At 42.4% G+C, this 12,362-nt stretch overlaps 1 protein-coding gene across 1 annotated transcript in view; it reads right to left on the bottom strand.

Annotated features, from left to right (window-relative positions):
* Nucleotides 1–10,975: 10,975 nt before the first annotated feature.
* DDX10 (DEAD-box helicase 10) overlaps nt 10,976–12,362 on the bottom strand; it is a 200,746-nt gene continuing 199,359 nt past the window's right edge. The window contains exon 18 of the mRNA XM_069808236.1: nt 10,976–11,657. Coding sequence (XP_069664337.1) covers nt 11,474–11,657 — 184 coding nt within the window. The 3' untranslated portion in view covers nt 10,976–11,473. The remainder of the gene's footprint in view (nt 11,658–12,362) is intronic.

The raw sequence follows: 12,362 nt of genomic DNA on the forward strand, positions 1-12,362 counted from the left end.
TTTTATTGCTGACCTTGAGGCACAGAAAGTGCCAAACATTTCAAAGAGTTGACCCAGTGACTTTCAGATGCTTCAAGAGGTACTTAAAGTATTGTCATAAATACACAGAGAGTCCTTGTTCATCCTGCCATTTTCAGATGAGGGTAGTAGGCTGATGCCGGCAGTTCTTCAGGCATTGATGTGCACAAGAGGGAATTAACAGCAGACTCTGCCAAGGCATGCAACAAGCTTGGTGCCTCCTTTTGGAACAAAAGCCAGAGGCACCTGCAGGATTTGCACCTAAAAGACCATTGCATCAAGACCCAGGTTCTCTTCCAAGCTCTGTTGCCAGCTCAGTGTTCACCTGGGGTCAACAACCCTGCTTACAAAATGAGTGTAACACACTGTGAACAGGATCCTTAAAACCCTCAGCAGAGACTGTGCACTTTCATTAGTTGCAGCTGAATCCCAGACTGGGAAAGGGCAGCTGAAACACCTATTTTTACTTGAAATGAGCTGTGCTAGACAGATTTTCATTAGTGTTCATACATAATACTAAAGTTGCTCTTCATAGGGTAATCATCCATTAATCTGATCATGATCCTGGTTTTCTTAATGGTGTGGCAACTCAATGCAACATTTTCACTAAAGTGAAAAATTTCTCCTCTTTCTCCAAGTTGATTGTTTTTCATTTCCGTTCACTGTAGTCTTTCTTACACTGTGCATAACAGTAGCCTCTTAACAACTCATATAATTTTCTTAATGCTTGTCCAGAAGGCTCAGCATCTGTGCAGGGCACCAGTTGTCCAGAGAGCACCTGTTGCACCAGGGATGCACTCTGGAGTTGCAAAATGAAATCAGGATGTTCTCTCAACAGTTCTCATAGTGGACCAGAGACCACCCAAGCTGGAGGGGATACTGTTAGGGAGCACATTTGCTGCTTCACGCATTAGCCTCTGCTTCACTGAACCTTATGCACTTTTCAGATGACACGTAATGAGCAAGTCAGAGCTGGCAGTGCAGAGGTGACATGTTCATCACTTCAAGCACACATGAACCATGATGAATCTGCAAAGTCTTATGTAGTTATAAAATAAATGCACAGATAACCAGACACTGCCCACAGATAGCCAATTAACACTTTGCAGATGGTCCATGAGAGCTGCCTGGGCACAGACTCTGACCTTGAAGTACACAAGGGCTAATGTGGGGGAAGCTTTGCCTCTGGTGAAAGGAGAGTACACGACCCTGACCTGGGAGTCAGCAACCCCACATTTCAGAAAAGATCATCCTCACATGGACACACACACACGGGAGTACTGCCAGAAGTTTGCAGCATCATCCTCTGCCCTGCACGGCCCTGGTAATTCTCAGCAGGACCTCTCAGCCCAGCTTCGAGGGCTGTGCTTGGAGGGGGACACAGCAGCTGCTCAGGGAACAAAAGCAGATGACCAAGAGGAGTCAGGGTGGGTGGTAAATAGACGCCAAAGAGGGTGGATAGTCTGTCTGACTGCCCAGCTAGTCCGTGGAGGTTTTGCTGCTGGGAGGCTGTGGCAGGAGATGAGACATCTCGCAGGAACGAAACGGGGGTTACGGAGACCACTGCGACATGTGGGGCAGAGCCGCCACAGCCGGGGGCAGACAGGCCAACACAAGCTCCCTGCCAGCTCTCAGACCACCGCCAGCCCCTCGCTGGGGAGGACCACAGGTGTTCTGCTGGGCTGCTCCAGAGCAGGTGTTGCCTGTCAAATGGGCAGTAATGCACAATAACACACAGCAGACTAGGAAAACGGGGAGGCAGGGGGCTGAGAGAAGGAGTGTGTGTGGGGGTATTTTAGATGATTTACCATAAAGGATCAAACACTGAGCTTTGTATTTCCCTAATAAAACACTCAGCATGTGATTTTGCGGTGTTACTTGTTCCTGCAGAAGCTGTGGCTGCTGCAGCCACACACATTAACTGAACACAGAATGGATGCTAACATCGCTGCAGAGCTAAATAGACAAGCTCATATTTTCACTTAGTTGAGAAGAACTGCCCCTCTTAATGCTTCATGACTTGACTGACAGAAAGAAAATTTCAGTGTCTGTGCAGGCAGTCAGGAGTAGATGGGGAAAATGATTAATATTTACAATACAGAGGAGAATATTTAGGTGAGATATTGAATATTACCCACCAGAAATGTGAGTGTGAATTGTTGTTAAATGTCTGAGATCTTATATTATCACAGAGAGAGTCATATTTTGAACATTCAAAATAATTCTGAGTAGCTAATGCAATGAAAGAGCATATATTAAGCCCACAGTCTTGCAAAATGGCCAATCACACTTGTCAAATAACCAGAGAGGATTCGATCAAATTTTGGAAAAGACCAAATGACTGCGTTGGCTCTTGCTGCTGTGGCAGCCCTGGGGGACAACTGCACATGCCTGTCCCCCATGGCTGCACCCACAGGATAGGAACAGCCACTCCAGAGCAGGCTACCACTGATGGCCAGGAGAGGACATCTCCCCATGGCCAAAGCTACCCAAAGCCATCTCTGAGTGGCCCAGCCAGACTTCACTAGGCAGGAGAAGACACTGGCCACTTCCCACCCCAATGTCTCACCCCTTCTGGCTTCGCTCTCCTTGGTGTTTCCTTACTCCTCGTCCTGCCAAAGATCTCCCAGCGCTTGCTTTTTTTTTTCTGTGCTGTTTGTCTCTATGCAGACCCCATACTGCTGCAGGCACCACTGTCAGGGGCTTCGGCATCCTCCCAGTGCCCTCCCTGAGCAGAGCACTACTACTACTACTATCCAGGCTCCACCAGGGTGGGATTGTGGCAGCGGCTCAGCCCCGGGCAGAGGGGGTTTGCAGCAGGCTGAAGGTGGCCAAGTCCTGCACTCCCATCCTTCACTTCCACCACGTGAAATAGAGGATAGAAACAAGAACCTTGGATGCTTAGCAGGGTAAACTCAGTGGGGGGGGGGGGGGGGAGAGAGAGCTTAATGCAGAATTTTACCCTCCCTTGATTTTATTTAGCAAGTTTCTGGAGGAGAGCTGCTCTTTTAGCCAGGCAGTTCTGCAACACTATCAGCTTGGTATTGTTTATGCCGAAATTAGGTGCTGAAGAAGCAAATCAGTTTGCAAAAAATGTATCAGTATTTACAAGAAAAGGCAAAAGAGTAAATGGGCTTAATTAGTCACTAGACAAGGAACTAGATTAGTGCATTCTTACATATATTTAAGAAATGCAAGCTCTTCATCCTACCCAGTGCACTTGATTCCTTATGCTGGAGAACTCATCATTATGAAGACGACTGTTTGAACAGCTGCATGGGTCAAGGACGATCTATCCCAGCAGCCACAGCCGCAGAGAAGATGCTGGACAAGAACATCGCCTGAAGGAAGGCAGTGGTGGAGCCTTTCCCCTGCATGCTGAGTTTCCCCAAAATGCTGATCCCTTGCAATTCCCTCCACTGGCTTTCTGCTAGGTGTAAGATTAGGAAAACAAACTTATGGAGTTTAAAAAAAGAAAAAGTTGTCAGTGAGGGTGTAGGCTTGAAAGAAAGCTCCTGGCCCAGCCCCTGACATCCTCATGTCACCTCGTCACTGCCTTACATTGCACACACAGGTTTTCCAAGGGACATCAGCCAGAGCCCTGCACTTGTTAGGGACTGTTTCTCCCCTGTGATAGGGGAGAGAGGGTTTTGGCAAGAGCTTGCCAAAGACAAGCTTAATAGCTCCCTACAAGGCTATCAGATGTTCTTACTTTCCTGATGCAGGATGGAGAGATTTACAGAAGAAAACTCTAAAAATAGTCAGCTAAAGGCAAATATCATTTTTTATCTCTTAAGAGGAAGAAAGGGGCTCGCGTGCACTGCTCTGTGTGTTTCAGACAGTGTTACAGTGAAACGGGATGTTTGCTGCTCACTGTAACCTTGTTGGTTATTTACTATTATGTTTCTTAAACGCGTCCGAGATCTCCATCACACAACCATCCCTGTAGGTCAGGACCACTGAGGGCAGGTTGAAGCAGCATCCATGTAGGAATTGTGCCATTTACCATGACCTGGGAATTGCGAGCAGGACATCTGGTTTCCTTTCAGGGAACAAGACCCATCTGCAAGCTGACTTGCAGTCATCTGAGTGTGCGATTTTGTGTGGGATAACACCAAATCATTTACTGAATTGCCAGCATTTCTCTGCTTTCTCTGCACCCACTTATGACCATTTCAGCCAAACCCAATCAGGTTAGGGTTGCACAGACACTCTTGAGTGTTTGTTAAAAGGAAAAAAACTAAATTATTGGGAAGTTGATACAGGGTAACACTCACATGGGGAATCAAATCTCCCAACTGGATGATCACCTGCTGTCTGGTGGCAACAAGTCTCCATTGGAAGGGTCCTTGCGGCAGCACCTTCAGCTGGATCTGGAGAGACTCATCAAAGCACTCTTTTGCTCACTTCTTGGCATCCAATTAGTCTTGGTCCTGTGACCATCCTTCCACATGCCTAATTCACTGTTATTGATGTACCTTAACTACATAGGAAACACCCTTTAAATACCTTAACTACGTACAAAAGACTGTCTTGTGTGACCACTTTTGCATGAACAGTTTCTATTGACTATTTACAAATGTCTTAACTGCACACAATGGCCTAGGCAGGTCTCTGGGACACTTCACCCAGGATGTTAATGTGGGCATAGAAACTCGACTGGACACAGCTGGAGTTGCCTTAGGGAAAATTTCTAGCGCTGCCCAAAATTCCCACCTGGAGTCAAATACTGAATTGTGAAGGTTCAAGTCAATCGTCTCATTTCAAGTCAGCCCATGGGCTCCAGCCACTCCATCACCTCATCGCTGCAGAGCACGGCCTGGGGGTGCCTGGACCACCCAAGGAACAAACCACTTAACGCGCTGGGTGTGCATACCTGCACAACCCTGACACCCAATGTGATGGTCATGGTCATCTTACAACTTAAGCCCCATAACTCTTGTCACCTTAGTCAGAAATGGCTCCATGGAGGGCTTAAGAGGCTTTTCACCACCTCTCATGTTACTCACAAAAGCAGCTACCTATGAGAGAGCAGGGTATCTGCGAGACTTTAGCTGCTGTGCCAGTCTGCCCAGGGCTGGAAGCTGGGGCAGAGCTCACACTGGCTCAGATCCACGGCAAGGCACACTCACCCACCCCTGATCAGCCCTTTTATTGACAAGTCAGGGCATTAATTTGAAGCACATCAGCAAGTTTCTGAGTGCAACTGAGAGGATACTGGAATAGACTCACCTCATTGCTAGGGGAAATGATTCACATTAGAATCTGCTTTAAGAAGGGAACACAAAGTTCTCTTAAAAACAAAACCAAATTCCAGTGTTTTCCGCAAAGGCCTGGTAACATCTACAAATAAATAAAATCTGTACTCGGGGCAATAGCATAAAAAACCTGTAACCTGCTGAGATGCAATTTGTAAGACATTTGTGGTGACTAGCAAGCTTAAATTAGTTCCTAAGCTATATTCATTAGCTTTCCCTGAGCTCATGGAATAACAAGTTGCATTTCAGTATAATCAAATGCAGTTGGTGGGAAGGATCACATGAGTATGGCCATTAAACAGGCAGATTGGAGGAACAATTTCACTTCCTTATGAAGTGCACCACAATGTATATATGATAGACTTGCAAAGAAATGGGACAAATTCCACTTCACCTTAATAAGTGTGATAAGCTCAAGCACATCAACACCGGTAACAGCAAATTCAATTTATAGCCTGTACTTACGCATGGCTTTTTTGTAACAGCTTAGGTTTAGCATCAGAGGGACAAGCTGTGCATGACAGAGAGGACTTCTGTAGCCCCAGAGAGGCCATAGCCAGGAATATTATCATCCTCCAGGATCCCATACGTGATTAGGAAAACAATGCTCATTAGTTTCCTCTTAATGCAGCTGAAACCTCAGCACGGCTACTTCTCAACTCAAAAGGATTTAAAAAACTGCTTAACAAAACTAATATAGTTTAATTAAACTTATCTATATTTTATACACAAAACATCTCAGACAATGTGCAAAACTCATAGATAGCATCTACCCAAGAGATTCCACTCCTGGGTAAATCCGCTAGCTGATAGCCCAGTGTAATTTAAGCAATCATTTTTACATGACTGAATCTGATGAATAGCTTTCTTTGCGAAAAATGGCTTCTGGCCAGACATGGACAAAAATAGGCAATGCACAAGGCATTCTTGGAACAGACTGACATCTCTCTACTGATTTAATTGTAGCAATACCTCCTAACAGGCCTGAAAAGAATCTTCTGCATTAGGCTTTCTAATTCATTGATATTCTTGACTGACTCATTTGCCTTTGAAGTTTGGGGAGTACTTAATTACAAAAGTGTTCACATGGTATAGACTAAAGCCTTGATAGCAAGTTTTATGATTTACAAAGATGACAGCAATGCAATTTTCTGGCATCTAGTTCCACCTTTTAAAGATAAAACTTGCAGATCCTTCTGAGAATAAAATATTAATTTGAAAGGATGAGACTAAATTCAGAGAAGCTGCAAACACCAGAGACGAGAACAATAAAACAAAAAAATCTAATGAAATATCATCCAAAACTGAAGGTAATAGTCTTTTCTTACTAAAACTATTGATTGGAAATTGTATTTCTCTTGGAGTTAAGATGTATTCTGGATCTTCTAGCTTGAAGTACACCAGGTGCAAGGTTTGGCTATGCTCTGCTCAAGGTCCCTATCAAATTAATAGCAAAAGCAGCTGCTGCACAAGAAAGTGTTACTGTCCTTCAGGTGCCTGTTACCAGCCCTCTGCCCAGTTAGCAAAATGGATGGCGTAAGGATTCGACTGTTTCAGGACAGAACCAACCAGCCTAATTTAAACCTCAGGTTATTAGTCAGAGGAAGGTTACAGCTGGGGCAGTGACCTCCAGCATAAACGCAGCAACATCCTCAACCACAGTGGCCATTTCTGCAGCAGCAGCCTACCATAGCTTAGCATCCTTGCCACAAGGCATACTCATCCTCTCACAAGAAATAAGCATCAATCAGGTCAAACTAGAGAGCAGCACGATAAGGAAAAATACCCATTTGCAACCTTTACTAAGAGACATTTTCTTGCTGTGTTTTCTATCAGTTTTATCGTATGTATCCAGGATTATAGGAACCCACAGGGTCACTTCAGTATCTTCAGATCTTGTACTATTTTTTATAGTCTGAATTGAATGTTCTCTACCACAGCTCTCTGTTTTTTAATGTTTCGCTTCAGGCATTTCTCTCTTTCTATGAGTGTGGCCAGACAGCAGGACACACCAGTCAGTGCTCTAGCTGGACTCAGTTCCTCCAGTTCCAGGAGGAATAAACATTATTTTTTATTTCTATTCATATAATATTTTTTTAAATACATTTAAAATGTTAAATATTAATTTGCAAGCACTTATTCTAGAGCCTAAATTTCTTACACTCTTCACACAACTTAATGTGCTGCATCAATAAGGTCTTTACAAAGTGAACATCTAACAGAAATTTCTATGATGCTGAGGCAGAACAGTATCTTTGCAAGGACACATTTTATATGCCTCTTGAAAATACTGCAAGCTGGACACCTTCAGTAGTTAGCATATTTAGCGTCAGTCTACTTAGCTAATCTAAAAAACCCAAACTCTTCAACGCTCTCATGACTTTTACCTGACTTCCAGTTTCCATCCAAAAGAGGCTTCAAATTGTAATAAATTATAATAAATTATCAAGTAAACAAATGTCTCTATTATTTTGTATGCAACAAAGAGAAAATTTGACTCTGAATAAAAGCCCATTAAATTATACTATTATACAAATGCCTAATGTGTATCTTCAGAATTAGCTAAATGTACTAGATTTAGTCTTAATGCTATACCCAGCTATAAATCAACACACTGGAACCATTCTAGCAGCAGAAGGAAATTAACCACTATTAACACGAAGTACAAATGCAAACCAATATGAAAATTCATTATTTAAAACAAGATTTCCTGCTTGGCAATTTAAGAATGTCTCCTGGCCAATGGCCTTGGAAAATACTCACCACCATACTCAGACCTTGCTACCCCTGCTAAAGGAATCCCCGAAGGGGACATTCCCTCCCCTCCTCGTGGAGGGCTGCAGCCTACAGGGGTGAGAAGAAGCCTGAAAGCCATCCCAGGGTGCTCACAGCACCAGACACCATGACACCTGAAGGTTAGTGTCCTGCACAGAAGGCAGTTCAGATGCCAAGTAGGAGGCTACTCTTGTTAAATCACAAGTGATTTAGCAGTTGTGGATTCAACTACATAAAGTCATCAATGAAGTCTTTGATTACAGGCAAGCCAAATGATGTCCACACTTCCACTCCTCCTATATAAAGCCGGGATTATAATACATGTGAAGTACAAACTTGCAAAAGCTTGGGATTTGCTCTGATGCTACAGCAGCACATGCTGTACCTGGGACCAGGAGAAAGGGAGATGATGGGTGGCATTCCCAGCTGGCCCCACTCCACCTGCCCGTTACCCCTGGACACACATACCAGGTCTTTTGGCAGCAGGTTGAGAGGTCCATGGGTGTGAAATGCAAACAAGCTCCCTGGAAAACACCCTTCAGTCAAGTCAATCCTTGCATTTCTGACCTTAATATTTGTTCTGTGTGCTTTGCACTTCTTTTCTTACTCCAGAAGCACAGCTAAAAGCAGGGCTGGTGAAGAGCCTTCTAAACCAGATCTACAGCTGACTGGAATGATAAGCCAGAACCACAGCCACTGCCTCAAAATGCTGAATGCTGGCTTTTTTTGTCTTGCTCTTTCTAGCACGCACAGTGTTCCCAGTTCTTAGATACACTCGTCACGTGGAGCATCTGCCTTAAGCCTCTTCCCTCTACTTTTTCACAAGGCTCCATTCTTGTGGGAGTCACACTCTAGATATACACCATCCCCTCAAGGACAGCCACATTCGAAGTAGATGGGCAAACTTCGCAAAGATTCAAGAAACAATGGCTCTCTATCAGACAACACAAATATATTAGAAACTCCATTATCCCAAAACACAAAAATAAGAGCACTTGAAAAATTATTTTACACAGACAATGAAAACATCATAAGAATAGAAGCGTAACACAATCCTTCCAATATGCATAATTTCATTTTTAGTCTTACTGCTCAGTGGCTAAGAATACTTCTCTCACACCCCAGCATAAAAATGAGAATATTCCAGTAAGAAACGGTAAATCATTTTGGTTTTTACTTACTTACCCCAACAAACTATGTTCAACCTTCTCAGAGCAAAGATTTGAGTTGAGAGACATAAGGTGATGTACAAGACAACCGATCACCACAAAGTACACTATGAATACCTCTGAATAAGATGTATATACCACCCTATGTATTATCATCTACCTACAGCTCATCTTTGAATACCTTTCTGCTGTTGGTGCTCCTTGCACTGAAGTTTACCACTTTCCTTCACAACTGCAGGAGCAGGACCTCTGTTATCGCAGTGCAGAGGCATTTGTTGACACTGCTCATCACATTCACTGCAGCTGTTCACACGATGGAGCCTAAGCACCGTCACAACAGCATCACAGCGGATCCTACTTCATTAACAGATTCATCAGCGATGCTACCCCCAGATCACAGTATTTTCCAGTCCCACTGTGGCTCCGTAGACTAAACAACACTGTGCATCAGCTGCCAAGCAGGTCCCATCTTTCATGTTGAGCTGTTTGTGAAACTCGATCATTTCTTCTCATTCCACATTGTCAGGAAGGACCAGATGGCAGATGTGCTCTGCCTATAATAATGTTTTTATGATACCCTGCCTGCTGGCAGAACAGCAGAAGCAACATTTGGAGACAAGAATTTGCAGTATATTTTCAGTTTTGGGTAACTGAGCTAAAAGATAGCATGGGGTGCAGGGGGAGGAAGAAAGGCTTGTACTGAATTGGTCCTGATAGATTTCTGTAACAAACAAAAAAAAAATGGAAAAAGTGATATTGAAAAAAAGGAGTATTTACTTTAATATGTTCTTCATATAGGTGATGGGAAGACCAAACAGAGACAACTTTTTGAGACAATGTGTACTTTATAATTCGGTGAAGGGAAGCAACAGAGGAAAGCCCTCAGGCATTTGTACCTACTCAGTGTTTTACTCTCTATTTTGCCATGTAAACTTCACTAAGACACGGGTCTGCTGAAAACTGACAATCATCGCTTTACATGCTTGTCTGCTGTCAAAAAACTTGTGTCAGCAAACAAAACACTGGATTTTCCTGCTCTCCTTCGTTTTCTTGCACAGCAGCCTTCCCTTTGCCTAGGTCACTTTGGAGATGTGTAAAACTCTCAGCAGTTTTCATCTTTCTCCATATTGCCTGCAAGGGTTTACCATGCTTTTTTCTGAACGATGTGCCAATATCCTTGAGGGGGTAGTCAAGAATGCAAGCAAGAAGACGGCGAATTTGGCTCATAGCTGGCATTTGGGTGGAAGAAAGAGAAGAAAATCTATTCAAATAACTAAGAACTTGGTATTAATATTTTGTTTTGCTTCAGAAAGAATGTCTGCTTCTTCCCTTCCCTGGGAAAAGGACTCACATAGCATATGTGTTGCTCTTCATCGAGGTGCAGCAGTTATGGGTAAGCATGCACAAGATCTGCAACAAACAACCATGGTTTGATGGGATGAAACTTGAAAATATGCTCAACAATAAATTATTTTTCTTCATTATATTTGGTCATAACAAAAAAAAGTAGCTCCCTTCCAGTTTTAAGTCTGCCACAAAATCTACCTTGTAACCAATTTTACCAGGCAGTGGTATGCTCTACCTTTTTGTGGCATCACTGTGTTCTCATTCATATGGTATTCAAATGTAGGGTTCAGTTTTAGCTTCTAAAAGTGGTTTTCTGAATTGCCTAACACCAGTGACAGAATCATAATAGAAATGGTAACTGAAGGATAAATAAATGCTTTCATAAGAAAGCTGAAAGAGACACCAAAATTTTACACCAAGGCTCAGAAATTTTTATTTAAATATTTTTAAAATATGTGCATGATACATAGACGAAAAAATGCATTTTATTTTTAAGTAATATGATTTGAGCTGCCAACAGTATTTCTTCTTTAATAATTTTAGTACACATTTATCTTATAAAATAACAAACCTGACACAGTCAAGAAAGGAGCATCCTGTTTTATTTAAAGCAAGATGAAAATAAAAAAAGATAATTGTTTCAGAACTTGGAGATTTTAAATTATGAATGTGTTACTGCAAAATGACATCTGGGGATTTAGGTTCTAAAGTTCATTTAGAAAGCCTTATAAATCAAACGAAATATTGTCTATAATCTATGAGCCAATCTAAAGCAATCCCATTGCACATGGAACTCATTTATCTATGTCTACTGGTACCCAGCTGCCCAGATGCCAAATTCATTTTGTGTAGACTACTGACAAAATTGTGGAGATGTCTCAGAAAAGAAAACGTGCAGAAAAATAATTAGCTGCTGAGCAGATGTAGTACAAGCTCTTCATCCTCTGCCAGAGAAAGCCCAGTATCTAATGGCAAATAGGGGTCCTCCTCTTGGCTGAATTTCACCTTCTTTCTTTTCAGAGGCATTTCTTCTGCTGTGGTACTATTGCTATAGCTTCTTTTCTTTCTTCCACTCTTCTCCTCCAGTTCACTGCAGAAACAAATCAATTACTCTTTTTTACAACTGTGGTGATCAATATCATCATGTAATCAAACAATTCATTTTAAACAAAGCAAATTTATGTCAAGATAAGAGCAAACAAAATTACAATTCAGAAGGGTGAAGCAATAGAAGCTGATGAACTCTGAATATCTAAATTAGAACTGCTTTCAGGCCAAGGTGGTGGTGGAGGTTCTGCAGTCTTAATTGATTACAGTGTATCAAGATATTGCTATCAGTCTTACCTAATATTTGCTGCCTTATAGAGTGACAGACAACTCGACAAAACTGATTTAGTGATGTCAGTGGACCTTGACATGCATTCAAGATGTTGTTTAAAATAAATATGCGACAAAAATAAAATAAAAATACGTGAACTGTCATTTCATTGACGAATCCTTCACTTAATACAGTTTTGATTTGGGTCCATCTCATTCAAGCACTCTTTCCCCTTCTTTCAGAAGCTTTCCTTGGAAGCTATTAACCACCTCTTTGCCATGACAGGAAGAGAAAAACCCAAACCCAGTTATTTTCCCTGGTGAATTCCTTTTTCTTCTGCTGCTTTTCTTAAGACTTGAATGAATTGCCTTTTGCAGCCTTCAATTTGGACAAAATGGCTACATATTTGCTTTAATACTTTGACTTCTGTCACATGGCCACATGACAGTAACAGGAGGAAAGCCCAAGCTTTCATGT

This window comes from Haliaeetus albicilla, chromosome 20, assembly GCF_947461875.1.
Source record: "Haliaeetus albicilla chromosome 20, bHalAlb1.1, whole genome shotgun sequence".
Classification (NCBI taxonomy): Eukaryota; Metazoa; Chordata; class Aves; order Accipitriformes; family Accipitridae; genus Haliaeetus; species Haliaeetus albicilla.